At 54.1% G+C, this 19,108-nt stretch overlaps 1 protein-coding gene across 1 annotated transcript in view; it reads left to right on the top strand.

Moving 5' to 3' along the window:
* Positions 1-278: 278 nt before the first annotated feature.
* The window catches only part of COPA (COPI coat complex subunit alpha), a 36,866-nt gene continuing 18,036 nt past the window's right edge, over positions 279-19,108 (top strand). Inside the window, 11 exon segments of the mRNA XM_063421109.1 lie at positions 279-420; positions 1,648-1,787; positions 2,122-2,207; positions 4,046-4,184; positions 6,197-6,359; positions 8,224-8,370; positions 12,440-12,629; positions 14,884-14,979; positions 16,199-16,287; positions 17,660-17,783; positions 18,452-18,541. Coding sequence (XP_063277179.1) covers positions 412-420; positions 1,648-1,787; positions 2,122-2,207; positions 4,046-4,184; positions 6,197-6,359; positions 8,224-8,370; positions 12,440-12,629; positions 14,884-14,979; positions 16,199-16,287; positions 17,660-17,783; positions 18,452-18,541 — 1,273 coding nt within the window. The 5' untranslated portion in view covers positions 279-411.

Below are 19,108 nucleotides of genomic sequence, written 5' to 3'. Positions count from 1 at the left end.
CCCATCCTTATCCCATCCCATCAATCCCATCAATCCCATCAATCCCATCAATCCCATCCCATCAATCCCATCAATTCCATAAATTCATGCCATAAACACCATCAATCCCATTGATCCCATCAATCCCGGATTTATTCCCGGTTTTTTTTGGGATCACAGCTCCGGAGGGGAAGCGCTCCTCGGGGCTCACGGCCGTGTGGGAGCCCCACAAACCCCAAAAATCCCATAAATTCCATCCCAAAAATCCCAAAAATCCCATTGATCCTATCAATCCCATAAACCCCATCCCATAAATCTCGGATTCTGGGATTTATTCCCGTTTTTTTTGGGATCGCAGCTCCGGAGGGGAAGCGCTCCTCGGGGCTCACGGCCGTGTGGGTGGCGCGGAACCGATTCGCCGTCCTGGACAGGATGCACTCGGTGAGAATCCCAAAAATCCGGGAAATCCGGGAAATCTGGGAGATCTGGGAAATCTGGGAAATCTGGGAAATCCGGGAAATCTGGGAGATCCGGGAAATCTGGGAAATCTGGGAGATCTGGGAAATCTGGGAAATCTGGGAGATCTGGGAAATCCGGGAAATCTGGGAAATCTGGGATCCAGGGGGGGCTGATCCCAAAAAAATGGGTTGGGATAATGGGGATTGGGATAATGGGAATTGGGATAACTGGGATTGGGATAACGGGGATTGGGAAAACAGGGATGGGATCCAGGGGGCCTTATCCCAAAAAAAAGGGTTGGGATAATGGGAATTGGGACAATGGGAATTGGATCCAGGGGGGCTTATCCCAAAAAAAAGAATTGGGGTTGGGATAATGGGAATTGGGATAATGGGGATTGGGATAATGGGGATTGGGATAACGGGGATTGGGATAACAGGAACTGGATCCAGAGGGGGCGGATCCCAACAGGAAAAGTGGGAAATTGGGATGATGGGGATCAACTCCAGAGGCTCCTGATCCCAAAAAAATGGGATGGGAAAACCGGGAATGGGACTGGAGAGGGGAATGGAGGATCCTGAGGGAGCTGGGAATGCTCATCCCGGAGAAAAGGGGGATCCAGGGGGGATTTGGGATCCAGGGGGGATTTGGGATCCTCCAGGGGGATTTGGGATCCTCCAGGGGGGATTTGGGATCCTCCAGGGGGGATTTGGGATCTGATCCCAGGGAACGGGGCTGGGACAGGAGGGAACGGCCTCGAGCTGGGCCAGGGTTGGAAATTTGGGATGATTTTCCCTTCTGGAATTCCTGAAAAATCCCCAAAAATCCCCAAAAATCCCTAAAAAAATCCTGAAAAAATTCCAAAAAAAGCCCGGAAAAATCCCCCAAAAATCCCAAAAAAATCCCCAAAAAATCCCCAAAAAATCTCCAAAAAATCCCCAAAAAATCCCAAAAAATCCCCAAAAAATCCCCAAAAAATCCCCAAAAAATCCCCAAAAAATCCCCCAAAAAATCCCAAAAAATCCCCAAAAATCCCCAAAAAATCCTAAAAATCCCCCCAAAATCCCCAAAAAATCCACAAAAAAATCCCCAAAAAATCCCCAAAAAATCCCCCCAAAAATCCCCAAAAATCCCCAAAAAATCCCAAAAAATCCCAAAAAAAATCCCTAAAATTCCCTAAAAATCCGGGAATTCTCTTCCCGGGGGCAGATCCTGATCAAGAACCTGAAGAACGAAATCACCAAGAAGGTTCCGGTGCCCAACTGCGACGAGATTTTCTACGCGGGCACCGGGAACCTCCTCCTGCGCGACGCCGACTCCGTCACGCTCTTCGACGTCCAGCAGAAAAGGTGGGAATTCCCTGGGATTTTCTGGGATTTTCTGGGATTTTCTGGGAATTTTCTGGGAATTTCCTGGGGATTTCTGGAATTTTCTGGGAATTTTCTGGGATTTTCTGAGAATTTCCTGGGGATTTCTGGGATTTTCTGGGAAATTTCTGAGAATTTCCTGGGATTCCCTGGGGATTTCTGGAATTTTCTGGGATTTTCTGGGGATTTTCTGGGATTTTTCTGGGAATTTTCTGGGATTTTGGGACCCATGGGTGGTTTTGGTGTCCCGGGGGTGTTTTTGGTGTCCCGGGGTGTGTCTGGGGCCGTTCCCGACGCCTGATCCGTGTTTTTCCAGGACCCTGGCGTCGGTGAAGATCTCCAAGGTCAAGTACGTGATCTGGTCGGCCGACATGTCCCACGTGGCGCTGCTGGCCAAGCACGGTGAGCGCGGGGGATCCCGGCGGATCCCGGGGGATCCCGGGGGCCTGGGATTGCCTGGGGCATTCCCGCTGCCGTTCCCGTTATTCCATTCCCGTCATTCCCGCTGCTGTTCCCGTTATTCCATTCCCGTTATTGTCATTCCCATTGTTGTCATTCCCATCATTCCCACTGCTATTCCCATTGTTCCCATTGCTGTTCCCATTATTGTCATTCCCATTGTTGCCATTCCCGTTATTCCCATTGTCATTCCTGTTGTTCCCATTGTTGCCATTCCCATCATTCCCATTCCCATTCCCGTTATTCCCATTGTCATTCCCGTTGTTCCCATTGCCATTCCCGTTATTCCCATTGCCATTCCCATCATTCCCATTGTCATTCCTGTTGTTCCCATTGTCGTTCCCATTGTTCCCATTGCCATTCCCATTGTTCCCATTGCCATTCCCGTTATTCCCATTGCCATTCCCGTTGTTCCCATTGCCATTCCCGTTATTCCCATTGCCATTCCCATTATTGTCATTCCCATTGTTGTCATTCCTGTCATTCCCACTTCCATTCCCGTTATTCCATTTCCGTTGTTCCCATTGCCATTCCCGTTATTCCATTCCTGTTATCTCATTCCTGTTATTCCATTCCCACTGTTGTCATTCCCGTTATTCTATTCCCGTTGTCATTGCCGTTCCCATCATTCCTATTGTTCCATTGTCGTTACTCCATTCCCGTTATTTCATTCCCACTGCCGTTCCCGTTGTCGTTCCCGCTGTCATTCCCATTATTCCATTCCTGCTATTCCATTCCCGCTGTCATTCCCGTTGTCATTCCTGTTATTCCATTCCCATTATTCCATTCCCGTTGTCATTCCCGCTGTTCCATTCCCGTTGTCATTCCCATTACTCCATTCCCATTGTCATTCCCATTATTCCATTCCCGTTATTCCATTCCCACTGTTCCATTCCCATTGTTCCATTCCCATTGTCATTCCTGCTACTCTGTTCCTGCTGTTGTCATTCCCGTTGTCATTCCCACTGTTCAAATCCCATTGTCATTCCCATTGTTGTCATTCCCGCTGTTCCATTCCCATTCCCATTGTTCCATTCCCGTTGCTCCATTCCCATTCCCGTCGTCATTCCCGCTATTCCATTCCCGTTCCCGTTGTCCCATTCCCATTCCCGTTGTCATTCCCGTTGTTCCACTCCCATCGTCATTCCCGCTGTTCCATTCCCTCTGTTCCATTCCCATTCCCATTATCTCGTTCCCGCTATTCCATTCCCATTCCCGTTATCCCATTCTGGTTATCCTGTTCCCCCCACAGCCATCCTGATCTGTAACCGCAAGCTGGAGTCCTGTTGTCATTCCCGTTATCCCATTCCCGTTATCCCATTCCCGTTATCCCATTCCCGTTATTCCATTCCCGTTATTCCATTCCCATTACTCCATTCCCGTCGTCATTCCCATTTTTCCATTCCTGTTTTTCCGTTCGCAGCCATCCTGATCTGTAACCGCAAGCTGGAGTCCCGTTGTCGTTCCCGTTGTCATTCCCGTTGTCATTCCCGTTGTCATTCCCGTTGTCATTCCCGTTATCCCGTTCCCGTTATCCCATTCCCGTTGTCATTCCCGTTGTCATTCCCGTTGTCATTCCCGTTATCCCGTTCCCGTTATCCCGTTCCCGTTATCCCGTTCCCGTTGTCATTCCCGTTTTTCCGTTATCCCGTTTTTCCCCCCGCAGCCATCCTGATCTGTAACCGCAAGCTGGAGTCCCGTTGTCATTCCCGTTATCCCGTTCCCGTTGTCATTCCCGTTATCCCATTCCCATTCCCGTTATCCCGTTTTTCCATTCGCAGCCATCCTGATCTGTAACCGCAAGCTGGAGTCGCTGTGCCAGATCCATGAGAACATTCGGGTCAAGAGCGGCGCCTGGGACGAGAGCGGCGTCTTCATCTACACCACCAGCAACCACATCAAATACGCCGTCACCTCGGGGTCAGCGCCGGAACCGGGACAGGACCGGGATAAAACCGGGGATAAAACCGGGACAGAACCGGGACAGGACCGGGGATAAAACTGGGATAAAACTGGGACAGGACCGGGGATAAAACTGGGATAAAACTGGGGATAAAACCGGGACAGAAACAGGGATAAAACTGGGACAGAACCGGGGCAAAACCGGGACAGGACCGGGAGAAAACCGGGGATAAAACCGGGACAGAACCGGGGCAGGACCGGGACAGGACCGGGAGAAAACCGGGGATAAAACCGGGACAGAACCGGGGCAGGACCGGGACAGGACCGGGACAGGACCGGGGCAGGACCGGGGCAAAACCGGGAGAAAACCAGGGATAAAAACAGGGATAGAAACGGGACAGAACCGGGACAAAACCAGGGATAAAACCGGGGATAAAACCGGGGCAGAGCCGGGGAGAAAACCGGGATAAAACTGGGATAAAACCGGGACAGAACCAGGACAGGACCGGGGATAAAACTGGGGAGAAAACCAGGGAGAAAACCGGGACAGAACCGGGGCAGGACCGGGACAGGACCGGGGCGAAAACCGGGAGAAAACCAGGGAGAAAACCGGGACAGGACCGGGGAGAAAACCGGGGATAAAAACAGGGATAAAACCGGGGATAAAAACAGGGATAAAACCGGGAGAGAACCGGGACAGGACCGGGGAGAAAACCGGGGAGAAAACCGGGACAGAACCGGGACAGAACCGGGGAGAAAAACCGGGGATAAAACTGGGAGAAAACTGGGATAAAACCGGGGCAGAACCGGGAGAAAACCAGGGATAAAACCGGGGATAAAACCAGGACAGAACTGGGGATAAAACTGGGATAACACCGGGATAAAACAGAGATAGAAACGGGGATAAAACCGGGAATGAGACCGGGGATAAAACCAGGACAAAACTGGGAATGAGACTGGGGATAAAACCAGGACAGAACTGGGAATGAGACTGGGGATAAAACTTGGACAAAACTGGGATAAAACCGGGACAAAACCGGGATCACACAGGGTATAAAACCGGGATAGAAACGGGGTCACACAGGAGATAAAACCCAGAGAAAACCGGGGTCACACAGGGGATAAAACTGGGACAAAACTGGGATAAAACCAGGATCAGACTGGGATCAGATTGGGGATTCACTGGGATCAGACTGGGATCAAACTGGGATCAAACTGGGAGCGCTGGGGGTTCACCAGGATCAAACTGGGATCAAACCAGAGATCAAACCGGGATAGCTGGGATCAAACCGGGAATGCTGGGATCTCACCGGGAATTCCCCGGGAATGCCGGGATCTCACCGGGATGGGTGGGATTTCCCCGGGAACGCCGGGATCTCACTGGAATTCCCCGGGAATGCCAGGATCTCACTGGGAATTCTCCGGGATTTCCCCGGGAACGCCGGGATCTCACTGGAATTCCCCGGGAATGCCAGGCTCTCACTGGGAATTCTCCGGGATTTCCGTGGGAATGCCGGGATCTCACCGGGAATTCTCTGGGAATCCTGGGATCTCACTGGAATCCCCCAGGAATGCCGGGATCTCACTGGAATTCCCCGGGAATGCCGGGATCTCACCAGGATGGGTGGGATTTCCCCGGGAATGCCGGGCTCTCACCGGAATCCCCCGGGAATGCCGGGATCTCACTGGGAATTCCCTGGGAATTCCAGGATCTGACCGGGAATCCCCCGGGAATGCCAGGATCTCACTGGGATGGGTGGGATTTCCCCGAGAACGCCGGGATCTCACTGGGAATTCCCCGGGAATTTCAGGATCTGACCGGGAATCCCCTGGGAATGCCGGGATCTCACCGGGAATGCCAGGATCTCACCAGGATGGGTGGGAATCCCCCGGGAATGCCGGGATCTCACCGGGAATGCCGGGCTCTCACCGGGATGGGTGGGATTTCCCCGGGAACGCCGGGATCTGACTGGAATTCCCCGGGAATGCCGGGATCTCACCGGGAATTCTCCGGTTATCCCCCCGGGCAGGGACCACGGCATCATCCGCACGCTGGACCTGCCGATCTACGTGACGCGGGTGAAGGGGAACAACGTTTACTGCCTGGACCGCGAGTGCCGGCCCCGCGTGCTCACCATCGACCCCACCGAGTTTAGGTTCAAACTGGCCCTCATCAACAGGAAATACGATGAGGTCTGGAAATCCTGGAAATCTGGGATTGGGAATGGGGGAAAAACGGGAGAAAATGGGAGAAAACGGGAGAAAACGGGAGAAAATGGGGTTGGAATGGGGATCCCAATGGGCAGTGCCGGCCCCGCGTGCTCACCATCGACCCCACCGAGTTTAGGTTCAAACTCGCCCTCATCAACAGGAAATACGACGAGGTCGGGAAATCCCGGAAATCCCGGAAATCTGGGATCGGGAATGGGGAAAAAATGGGAGAAAATGGGAGAAAACGGGAGAAAATGGGGTTGGGAATGGGGGATCCCAATGGGGAGTGCCGGCCCCGCGTGCTCACCATCGACCCCACCGAGTTCCGCTTCAAACTGGCCCTCATCAACAGGAAATACGACGAGGTCGGGAAATCCCGGAAATCTGGGAAATCCGGGATTGGGAATGGGGGAAAATGGGAGAAAATGGGAGAAAATGGGGTTGGAATGGGGGATCCCAATGGGCAGTGCCGGCCCTGTGTCCTCGGCATCGACCCCACCGAGTTTAGATTTAAACTCGCCCTCATCAACAGGAAATACGACGAGGTCGGGAAATCCGGGATCAGGAATGGGAAAAATGGGAGAAAATGGGAGAAAATGGGAGAAAATGGGGTTGGGAATGGTGGGAAACCATGGATGAGCCTCGGGTTGAGCTCAGCATCGACCCCACTGAGTTTAGGTTCAAACTGGCCCTCATCAACAGGAAATACGACGAGGTCGGGAAATCTGGGATTGGGAATGAGGAAAAATGGGAGAAAATGGGAGAAAATGGGAGAAAATAGGGTTGGAATGGGGGATCCCAATGGGGAGTGCCGGCCCCGCGTGCTCACCATCGACCCCACTGAGTTCCGCTTCAAACTGGCCCTCATCAACAGGAAATACGACGAGGTCGGGAAATCCCGGAAATCTGGGAAATCTGGGATTGGGAATGGGGAAAAAATGGGGCAAAAATGGGAGAAAATGGGGTTGGGAATGGTGGAAAATGGTGGATGAGCCTCGTGTTGGGCTCGGCATCGACCCCACTGAGTTTAGGTTCAAACTGGCCCTCATCAACAGGAAATACGACGAGGTCGGGAAATCCCGGAAATCTGGGAAATCTGGGATTGGGAATGGGGAAAAATGGGAGAAAATGGGAGAAAATGGGGTTGGGAATGGGGGAAACTGGAAAAGCTGTTCCCGAGGATTTGGGAAGAGCTTTCCCAAGGATTTGGGATTTGGGAAGAGCCTTTCCCAAGGATTTGGGAAGAGCTTTTCCCGAGGATTTGGGAATTGGGAATTGGGACTGGCAGAGCCTTTCCCAAGGGTTTGGGATTTGGGAATCAGGGCTGGCAAACCTTTCCCGAGGATTTGGGAAGAGCCTTTCCCGAGGATTTGGGATTTGGGAATCAGGGCTGGCAAACCTTTCCCGAGGCTTTGGGAAGAGCCTTTCCCAAGGATTTGGGATTTGGGAATCAGGGCTGGCAAAGCCTTTCCCGAGGCTTTGGGAAGAGCCTTTCCCAAGGATTTGGGATTTGGGAAGAGCCTTTCCCAAGGCTTTGGGAAGAGCCTTTCCCGAGGATTTGGGAAGAGCTTTCCCGAGGATTTGGGAAGAGCTTTCCTGAGGATTTGGGAAGAGCTTTCCTGAGGATTTGGGAAGAGCTTTTCCAAGGCTTTGGGAAGAGCTTTTCCCGACGATTTGGAATTTGGGAATCGGGACTGGCAGAGCCTTTTCCAAGGCTTTGGGAAGAGCCTTTCCCGAGGATTTGGGAAGAGCTTTTCCGAGGATTTGTGAAGAGCTTTCCCATGGATTTGGGAAGAGCTTTCCCGAGGCTTTGGGACGAGCTTTTCCAAGGATTCCTGGCCCCCAGGTGCTGCACATGGTGCGGAATGCCAAGCTGGTGGGGCAGTCCATCATCGCCTACCTGCAGAGGAAGGGCTACCCCGAGGTGGCGCTGCACTTCGTCAGGGACGAGAAAACGCGCTTCAGCCTGGCCCTGGAGTGCGGGAATATCGAGGTGAGAGGGAAATTGGGAATATTCCTGGATAAATCAGGGTGTTCTGGGACAGAAACGCGCTTCAGCCTGGCCCTGGAGTGCGGGAATATCGAGGTGAGAGAATATTCCTGGGGAAATTGGGAATATTCCTGGATAAATCGGGGTGTTCTGGGACAGAAACGCGCTTCAGCCTGGCCCTGGAGTGCGGGAATATCGAGGTGAGAGGGGAATCGGGGATATTCCTGAGAAAATCTGGGATATTCCTGAGGAAATCGGGAATATTCCTGGATAAACCGGGGTGTTTTGGGGTGAAATCAGGGGAAATTGGGACAGAAACGCGCTTCAGCCTGGCCCTGGAGTGTGGAAATATCGAGGTGAGGGGGGAATTGGGAATATTCCTGGATAAATTGGGAATATTCCTGGATAAATTGGGAATATTCCTGGATAAATCGGGGTGTTTGGGGACAGAAACGCGCTTCAGCCTGGCCCTGGAGTGCGGGAACATCGAGGTAAATTTGGGAATATTCCTGGATAAATCAGGGTGTTTTGGGACGGAAACGCGCTTCAGCCTGGCCCTGGAGTGCTGGGAACATCGAGGTGAGAGAGAAATTGGGAATATTCCTGAGAAAATCTGGGATATTCCTGGGGAAATTGGGAATATTCCTGGATAAATTGGGGTGTTTTGGGACAGAAACGCGCTTCAGCCTGGCCCTGGAGTGTGGGAACATCGAGGTAAATTTGGGAATATTCCTGGATAAATCAGGGTGTTTTGGGACGGAAACGCGCTTCAGCCTGGCCCTGGAGTGCGGGGAACATCGAGGTGAGAGAGAAATTGGGAATATTCCTGGGGAAATCTGGGATATTCCTGGGGAAATCTGGGATATTCCTGGATAAATCGGGGTGTTCTGGGACAGAAACGCGCTTCAGCCTGGCCCTGGAGTGCGGGGAACATCGAGGTGAGAGGGAAATCGGGAATGTTCCTGGGGAAATTGGAAATATTCCTGGATAAATTGGGAATATTACTGGGGAAATTGGGGTGTTTGGGGAGAAATCAGGGGAAATTGGGGCACAACCGCGCTTCAGCCTGGCCCTGGAGTGCGGAAACATCGAGGTGAGGGGGAAATCGGGAATATTCCTGGGGAAATTGGGAATATTCCTGGATAGATTGGGGTGTTTTGGGGGAAATCAGGGGAAATTGGGGCACAACCGCGCTTCAGCCTGGCCCTGGAGTGCGGGCAACATCGAGGTGAGGGGAAATCGGGGACATTCCTGGGGAAATCAGGAATATTCCTGGGGAAATTGGGGTGTTTGGGGGTGTTTTGGGACAGAAACGCGCTTCAGCCTGGCCCTGGAGTGCGGGGAACATCGAGGTGAGAGGGAAATTGGGAATATTCCTGGGGAAATTGGGAATATTCCTGGATAAATTGGGGTGTTTGGGGGAAATCAGGGGAAATTGGGAATATTCCTGGGGAAATTGGGAATATTCCTGGATAAATTGGGGTGTTTGGGGTGAAATCAGGGGAAATTGGGAATATTCCTGGATAAATCGGGGTGTTTTGGGGGAAATTGGGGTGTTTTGGGACAGAAACGCGCTTCAGCCTGGCCCTGGAGTGCGGGGAACATCGAGGTGAGGGGGGAATTGGGAATATTCCTGGGGAAATTGGGAATATTCCTGGATAAATTGGGGTGTTTGGGGAGAAATCAGGGGAAATTGGGGCACAACCGCGCTTCAGCCTGGCCCTGGAGTGTGGAAACATCGAGGTGAGAGAATATTCCTGGGGAAATTGGGAATATTCCTGGATAAATCAGGGTGTTTTGGGACAGAAACGCGCTTCAGCCTGGCCCTGGAGTGCGGGGAACATCGAGGTGAGAGGGAAATTGGGAATATTCTGGGGAAATCAGGAATATTCCTGGATAAATTGGGAATATTCCTGGATAAATTGGGGTGTTTTGGGGGAAATCGGGGTGTTTTGGGGTGTTTGGGGGTGTTTTGGGACAGAAACGCACTTCAGCCTGGCCCTGGAGTGTGGGAACATCGAGGTGACATCAGCTCAGGGACATTCCAGGAGATCGTTGGGTTTTCAGGGATTTTGGGATGCTCGGGGAAGTTCGGTCTTGGATTTTTTGGGACATTCCCTGGCACAGATCGCCCTGGAGGCAGCCAAGGCCCTGGTGGACGACAAGGGCTGCTGGGAGAAGCTGGGGGAGGTGGCTCTGCTACAATCTCCAGTCCCATTCCCCACTCCTAACACCATTCCCGACCCCTCTGAGCCCATTCCCGACCCCTCTAATTCCCGGAATTCCCTGGAACAGATCGCCCTGGAGGCGGCCAAGGCCCTGGACGACAAGGGCTGCTGGGCGAGGCAGCTCTGCTGCAATCCCCGCTCCCATTCCCCAATTTTAACCCCTCTAATCCCATTCCCGACCTTTCTGAGCCCATTCCCGACCCCTCTAATTCCCGGAATTCCCGGAATTCCCTGGAACAGATCGCCCTGGAGGCAGCCAAGGCCCTGATGGACAACAAGGGCTGCTGGGAGAGGCGGCTCTGCTGCAATCCCTGCTCCCATTCCCCAATTTTAACCCCTCTAATCCCATTCCTGATGTCCCTAACCCATTCCCAACCCCTCTAATTCCCAAAATTCCCTGGAATTCCCTGGAACAGATCGCCCTGGAGGCAGCCAAAGACAAGGGCTGCTGGGGGAGGCGGCTCTGCTGCTATCCCCGCTCCTGGAATTCCAAAATCCCTGTTCCAAATCCCCAATTTTAACCCCTCTAACCCATTCCTGACCCCTCTAATTCCCAAAATTCCCTGGAATTCCCTGGAATAGATCGCCCTGGAAGCAGCCAAGGCCCTGGACGACAAGGGCTGCTGGGAGAAGCTGGGCGAGGTGGCTCTGCTGCAATCCCTGCTCCCATTCCCCAGTTTTAACCCCTCTGAGCCCATTCCTGATGTCCCTAACCCACTCCCGACCCCTCTAGTTCCCGAAATTCCTGGAATTCCCTGGCACAGATCGCCCTGGAGGCAGCCAAGGCCCTGGTGGACGACAAGGGCTGCTGGGAGAGGCAGCTCTGCTGCAATCCCTGCTCCCATTCCCCATTTTTAACCCCTCTAACCCATTCCCGACCCCTCTAACCCCATTTCTGATGTCCCTAACCCACTCCCGACCCCTCTAATTCCCAAAATTCCTTGGAATTCCCTGGAATAGATCATCCTGGAAGCAGCCAAGGCCCTGGGGGACGACAAGGGCTGCTGGGAGAAGCTGGGAGAGGCGGCTCTGCTGCAATCCCTGCTCCCATTCCCAACCCCATTCCCCATTTTTAACCCCTCTAACCCCATTTCTGACCCCTCGAATTCCCGGAATTCCCGGAATTCCCTGGAATAGATCGCCCTGGAGGCAGCCAAGGCCCTGGACTACAAGGGCTGCTGCTTCCAGGGCAGCTCTGCTGCAATCCCCGCTCCCATTCCCCATTTTTAACCCCTCTAATCCCATTCCCGACCCCTCTGAGCCCATTCCCGACCCCTAAAATTCCCCAAATTCCTTGGAATTCCCTGGAACAGATCGCCCTGGAGGCAGCCAAGGCCCTGGACGACAAGGGCTGCTGGGAGAGGCAGCTCTGCTGCAATCCCCACTCCCCGAATTCCAAAATCCACGTTCCAAATCCCCATTTTTAACCCCTCTAACCCATTCCTGACCCCTCTAATTCCCAAAATTCCCGGAATTCCCTGGAATAGATCGCCCTGGAGGCAGCCAAGGCCCTGGACGACAAGGGCTGCTGGGAGAAGCTGGGCGAGGTGGCTCTGCTACAATCTCCAGTCCCATTCCCCAATTTTAACCCCTCTAACCCCACTCCCAACCCCTCTAACCCCATTCCCGACCCCTAAAATTCCCAAAATTCCTTGGAATTCCCTGGAATAGATCGCCCTGGAGGCAGCCAAGGCCCTGGATGACAAGGGCTGCTGGGAGAGGCAGCTCTGCTGCAATCCCCACTCCCATTCCCCATTTTTAACCCCTCTAACCCATTCCCGACCCCTCTAACCCCATTTCTGACCCCTCTAATTCCCGGAATTCCTTGGAATTCCCTGGAACAGATCGCCCTGGAGGCAGCCAAGGCCCTGGACGACAAGGGCTGCTGGGAGAAGCTGGGGGAGGTGGCGCTGCTGCAGGGGAACCATCAGGTGGTGGAGATGTGCTACCAACGCACCAAGAACTTCGACCGCCTCTCCTTCCTCTACCTCATCACCGGCAACCTGGAGAAGCTGAGGAAGATGATGAAGATCGGTGGGGAGAGCCCCGGGGGAATCCCGGGAATTTGGGAGGGATGGGGGGTCCTGGAATTTGGGAAGGAGAGGAGAGGGCTCCTGGAAAAATCCCTGGGTTTTGGGAGGGATGAAGGGTCCTGGAAAACTACAGGAGTTTGGGAAGGAGAGGAGGGGGCTCCTGGAAAAATCCCTGGGTTTTGGGAGGGAGGGGAGGGATGGGGGGTCCTGGGAAAATCCCAGGAGTTTGGGGGGGAGGGGAGGGGGTCCTGGGAAAGCTCCTGGAATTTGGGAGGGATGGGGGGTCCCGGAAAAATCTGGAATTTTGGGAAGGAGGGGACAGTGGGATCCAGTGGGGATGGAACTCCTGGAAAACTCCTGGAAAACTGGAATTTGGGAAGGGAAGAGTGGGATCCAGTGAGGATGGAGCTCCTGGAAAACCCCTGGGATTTGGGAAGGAGGGGAGGGATGGGAGGTCCTGGGAAAATCCTGGAATTTTGGGAAGGAGGGGACAGTGGGATCCAGTGGGGATGGAGCTCCTGGAAAAACCCGTGGGATTTGGGAGGGAGGGGAGGGAGGGGGGGTTCTGGAAAATCCCGGGAATTTGGGAAGGAGGGGAGGGATGGGGGGTCCTGGAAAAATCCTGGGATCTGGGGGGGATGGGGGGGGGGGGTCCTGGAAAATCCCGGGATTTGGGGAGAGATGAGGGGTCCTGGAAAACCTGGGAGTTTGGGAGGGATGGGGGGTCCTGGAAAAATCCTGGGATCTGGGGGGGATGGGGGGTCCTGGAATTTGGGAAGGAGAGGAGAGGGCTCCTGGAAAAATCCCGGGAATTTGGGAGGGAGGGGAGGGAGGGGGGGTTCTGGAAAATCCCGGGAATTTGGGAGGGAGGGGAGGGAGGGGGGGTCCTGGAAAAACCCCTGGAATTTGGGAGGGAGGGGAGGGAGGGGGGGTTCTGGAAAATCCCGGGAATTTAGGAAGGACGGGGAGGGTTTGGGGGCTCCTGGAAAAATCCTGAAATTTGGGAAGGGAACAGTGAGATTCAGTGGGGATGGGGCTCCTGAAAAGCTCCTGGAATTTGGGAGGGAGGGGAGGGATGGGGGCTCCTGGCAAACCCCTGGAATTTGGGAATGAGGGGGCGGAGCTCTTGGAAAACTCTGGGAATTTGGGAAGGAGGGGATGAAACTCTTGGAAAACCCCTGAATTTTGGGAATGAGGGGATGGAGCTCCTGGCAAACCCCTGGGATTTGGGAAGAAGGGGATGGGGCTCTTGGAAAACTCTGGGAATTTGGGAAAGGGGTCAGTGGGATCCAGTGAGGATGGAGCTCATGGAAAACTCCTGGAATTCAGGAAGGAGGGGATGGGGCTCCTGGAAAACCCCTGGATTTCGGGAATGATGGGATTGGGCTCTTGGAAAACTCCGGGAATTTGGGAAGGAGGGGATGGGACTCCTGAAAAACTCTGGGAATTTGGGAAAGAGGGGTCAGTGGGATCCAGTGGGGATGGAGCTCCTGGAAAACCCCTGGAATTTGGGAATGAGGGCATGGGGCTCCTGGAAAAACCCTGGGATTTGGGAATGAGGGGATGGAGCTCCTGGCAAACCCCTGAATTTTGGGAATGAGGGGGTGGAGCTCTTGGAAAACCCCTGGATTTCGGGAATGAGGGGATGGAGCTCCTGGAAAACTCTGGGAATTTGGGAATGAGGGGATGAAACTCTTGGAAAACCCCTGGGATTTGGGAAGGAGAGGATGGGGACTCCTGGAAAACCCCTGGAATTCGGGAATGAGGGCATGGGGCTCCTGGAAAACTCTGGGAATTTGGGAATGAGGGGATGAAACTCTTGGAAAACCCCTGGGATTTGGAAAGGAGAGGATGGGGACTCCTGGAAAACTCCAGGAATTTGGGAATGAGGGGGTGGAGCTCCTGGCAAACCCCTGGAATTCGGGAAGGAGGGGATGAAACTCTTGGAAAACCCCTGGAATTCGGGAATGAGGGCATGGGGCTCCTGGAAAACTCTGGGAATTTGGGAATGAGGGGATGGGGCTCTTAGAAAACCCCTGGATTTCGGGAATGATGGGATGGAGCTCCTGGCAAAACCCCTGGATTTCGGGAAGCGGAAGAGCGGGATCCAGTGAGGATGGAGCCCCATGCAAACCCCTGGAATTTGGGAATTCAGGGATGGGGCTCTTGGAAAACTCTGGGATTTCGGGAACGCGGGGTCGGGCACGCGGGTGATTCCCGATCCTCCCGGGATTCCCGGGATTCTCCCGGCGCAGCCGAGATCCGCAAGGACCTGAGCGGGCACTACCAGAACGCGCTGTACCTGGGGGACGTGGCCGAGAGGGTGCGGATCCTGCGCAGCTGCGGCCAGAGTGAGACATTCCCAAGGGAATTCGGGAATTCCGGGAATGCCGGGAATGGGGAGACGCTCCCGGCGGGAATTCCGGGAAATTCTGGGCATGGGGAGATGCTCCCGGCGGGAATTCCAGGAATTCTGGGCATGGGGAGATGCTCCTGATGGGAATTTCAGGAATTCCGGGCACAGGGAGATGCTCCCGACGGGAATTCCGGGAATTCTGGGCGCGGGGAGTCATTCCTGATGGGAATTCCGGGCATGGGGAGATGTTCCCGACGGGAATTCGGGGAATGGGGAGATGCTCCCGACGGGAATTCTGGGCATGGGGAGATGCTCTTGATGGGAATTTCAGGAATTCCGGGCACAGGGAGATGCTCCCGACGGGAATTCCGGGAATTCTGGGCACGGGGAGACGCTCCTGACGGGAATTCTGGGCATGGGGAGATGTTCCTGACGGGAATTCGGGAATTCCGGGCACGGGGAGTCGTTCCCAGCGGGAATTCCGGGCACGGGGAGATGTTCCTGATGGGAATTCCAGGAATTCTGGGCATGGGGAGACGCTCCCGATGGGAATTCCAGGAATTCCGGGCATGGGGAGACATTCCTGATGAGAATTCCGGGAATTCCGGGCACAGGGAGCTCTTCCGGATTAGAATTCCAAGCGCAGGGAGCCCTTCCTGACAGAAATTCAGGAATTCCAGGCACAGGGAGCCCGTCCTGGTGGGAATTCAGGGAGTTCTGGGCACAGGGAGCCCTTCCCAATAGAAATTTGGGAATTCCAGGCACAGGGAGCCCTTCCCGACAGAAATTCAGGAAATTCAGGAATGGGGGGCCGTTCCCAAAGGGAATTCTCTCCTGGGTGCTCGGGAAAGGCTCTTGGGTCCCCAAGCACTTCTGTTATTCCCAAGGTCATTCCCGTTTTTCCAGTGGCTATTCCCAGTATTTCCCATTATTCCCGAGTCCATTCCCAATTTTTCCCGTGCCTATTCCCAGAATTTCCTATTATTCCCGGGGCCATTCCCAATTTTTCCAGTGCCTATTCCCAGAATTTCCCGTTATTCCAAAGTCCATTCCCAATTTTCCCAGTGCCTATTCCCAGTATTTCCCATTATTCCCGACTCCATTCCCAATTTTCCCAGTGCCTATTCCCAGTATTTCCCATTATTCCCGGGACCATTCCCATTTTTTCCAGTGCCTATTCCCAGAATTTCCAGTGGTTATTCCCGTTTTTCCAGAGTCCCTGGCGTTCCTGACGGCCGCCACCTACGGGCTGGACGAGGAGGCCGAGAGCCTGCGGGAATCCTTCGATCCCGAGAAGGAGACGGTGGGAAAACGCCGGGAAAACACCCGGAAAACACCGGGAAAACACCCGGAAAACGCCGGGAAAACGCCGGGAAAAAAACGGGAAAAAACCGGGAAAACACCAGGAATTCGGGAGGGAGGGAATGGTGGGGATGGGGGGAAATCCTGGAAAACTCCAGGAATTCGGGAAGGAGGGGATGGAGCTCCTGGAAAACTCCGGGAATTTGGGAAGGGAACAGTGGGATCCGGTAGAGATGGGAGAACTCCTGGAAAACCCCTGGAATTCAGGAAGGAGGTGACGATGGAGAGCAGGTCCCGATCCCTCAGGGCAGGGCCGGGATCCCGAGGATCAGGGGGTTTTCCCCTGGCTCATTCCGAGGTTTTCCTGCCTCACCCCGAGGTTTTCCCGGCTCATCCCGAGGTCTTCCTGCCTCATCCCAAGGTTTTCCTGAGAATCAGGAGGTTTTCCAGAGGATCAGTGGGGTTTTCCTGCCTCATCCCGAGGTTTTCCCGCCTCATCCCGAGGTTTTCCCCCCTCATCCCGAGGTTTCCCCCGGCTCATCCCGAGGTTTTCCGGGCTCACCCCGAGGTTTTCCGGGCTCATCCCGAGGTTTTCCCGCCTCATCCCGAGTTTTTCCCGAGGATCAGTGGGGTTTTCTGGGCTCATCCCGATTTTCCCCGGCTCATCCCAAGGTTTTCCTGAGAATCAGGAGGTTTTCCAGAGGATCAGTGAGGTTTTCCTGGCTCATCCCGAGGTTTTCTGGGCTCATCCCGAGGTTTTCTGGGCTCATTCCGAGGTTTTCCCGCCTCATCCCGAGGTTTTCCTGCCTCCTCCCAAGGTTTTCCTGCCTCATCCCGAGGTTTTCCTGAGAATCAGGAGGTTTTCCCGAGGATCAGTGAGGTTTTCTGGGCTCATCCCGAGGTTTTCTGGGCTCATCCCGAGGTTTTCCCCGCCTCATCCCGATTTTCCCCGGCTCACCCCGAGGTTCTCCCACCTTACCCCGAGGTTTTCCCGCCTCACCCCGCGGTTTTCCGGGCTCATCCCGAGGTTTTCCTGAGGTTTTCCTGAGGATCAGTGGGGTTTTCCCACCTCATCCCAAGGTTTCCCTGCCTCATCCCGAGTTTTTTCCCGAGGATCAGTGGGGTTTTCTGGGCTCATCCCGATTTTCCCTGGCTCATCCCGTGGTTTTCCTGCCTCATCCCAAGGTTTTCCTGAGAATCAGGAGGTTTTCCCGAGGATCAGTGAGGTTTTCTGGGCTCATCCCGAGTTTTTCCCCGAGGATCAGTGGGGTTTTCTGGGCTCATCCTGAGGTTTTCCCGAGGATCAGTGGGGTTTTCTGGGCTCATCCCGATTTTCCCCGGCTCATCCCGAGGTTTTCCCCGGTGCTCCCCAGATCCCGGCCGTGGATCCCGAGGCGCGGCTGCTGCAGCCGCCGGCGCCGGTGCTGCCCCTGGACACCAACTGGCCCCTGCTGACCGTGTCCAAAGGCTTCTTCGAGGGCTCCATCGCCGGGAAAGGTCGGAATTCCCGGAATTCCCGGAGTTCCCGGCGTTCCCGGGGCGTTTGGGATCAGCACTGGGACGATTCTCCCGTGAAAAACCCATGGAATGTTCTGGAACGTTGTGGGAAAAGGGGATGGGGAAGGAGGTGGGGTGGGAGGAACTGGGAATGGGATCGGGACTGGGATTGGGCAGGGCTGTGGGAATTCATGGAATGAGCTAATGAGCGGCTGGAAAAGGGAATGGGGAATTCCTGAGGGAGCTGGGAATGCTCATCCCGGAGAAAAGGGGGATCCAGGGGGGATTTGGGATCCTCCAGGAGGGATTTGGGATCCTCCGGGGGGATTTGGGATCCTCCGGGGGGATTTGGGATCCTCCAGGGGGGATTTGGGATCCTCTGGGGGGATTTGGGATCTGATCCCAGGGAACGGGGCCGGGACAGGAGGGAACGGCCTCGAGCTGGGATCAGATTGGAAATTTGGGATGATTTTTCCATGGAAAAAGGGTTGGGAATCATCACGGGGTCGGATCCCATCCCTGGAGGAATCCCTGGAATCCTGGGCGATCCACCCCACCCCGAAACTCTGCGGAATTCCAGCCCGAGGGAATCAGAATTCCAGGGGTTTTCCCCTCCTGGAATTCTTTCCCGAGGGTTTTTCCATGATTTTTTTTTTTGGTTTTTCCAGGGAAAGGAGGAGCCCTGGCCGCCGACATCGACATGGACGCCGTGGGCACCGAGGGCTGGGGCGAGGACGCCGAGCTGCAGCTGGATGAAGGTGGGAAAATCCCGGAATTCCGCTGATTCCCCTTGGAATCCCCTCTGGAATCCCCTCTGGAATTAATCCCTCTGGAATTCCCTCTGGAATTAATCCCTCTGGAATTAATCCCTCTGGAATTCCCTCTGGAATCCCCTCTGGAATTCCCTCTGGAATCCCCTCTGGAATTCCCTCTGGAATTAATCCCTCTGGAATTAATCCCTCTGGAATTAATCCCTCTGGAATTCCCTCTGGAATTAATCCCTCTGGAATTAATCCCTCTGGAATTAATCTCTCTGGAATTAATCCCTCTGGAATTAATCCCTCTGGAATTCCCTCTGGAATCCCTCTGGAATCCCTCTGGAATTAATCCCTCTGGAAACCCTCTGGAATCCCTCTGGAATTAATCTCTCTGGAATTAATCCCTCTGGAATCCCTCTGGAATTAATCTCTCTGGAATTAATCCCTCTGGAATCCCCTCTGGAATTAATCCCTCTGGAATTAATCCCTCTGGAATTAATCCCTCTGGAATTAATCCCTCTGGAATTAATCCCTCTGGAATCCCCTCTGGAATCCCCTCTGGAATTC

Source organism: Prinia subflava, chromosome 35, assembly GCF_021018805.1.
Source record: "Prinia subflava isolate CZ2003 ecotype Zambia chromosome 35, Cam_Psub_1.2, whole genome shotgun sequence".
In the NCBI taxonomy this organism is placed as follows: Eukaryota; Metazoa; Chordata; class Aves; order Passeriformes; family Cisticolidae; genus Prinia; species Prinia subflava.
The sequence above is the reverse complement of the archived record's forward strand: the minus strand, read 5'-3'. Positions and strand labels throughout refer to the sequence as shown.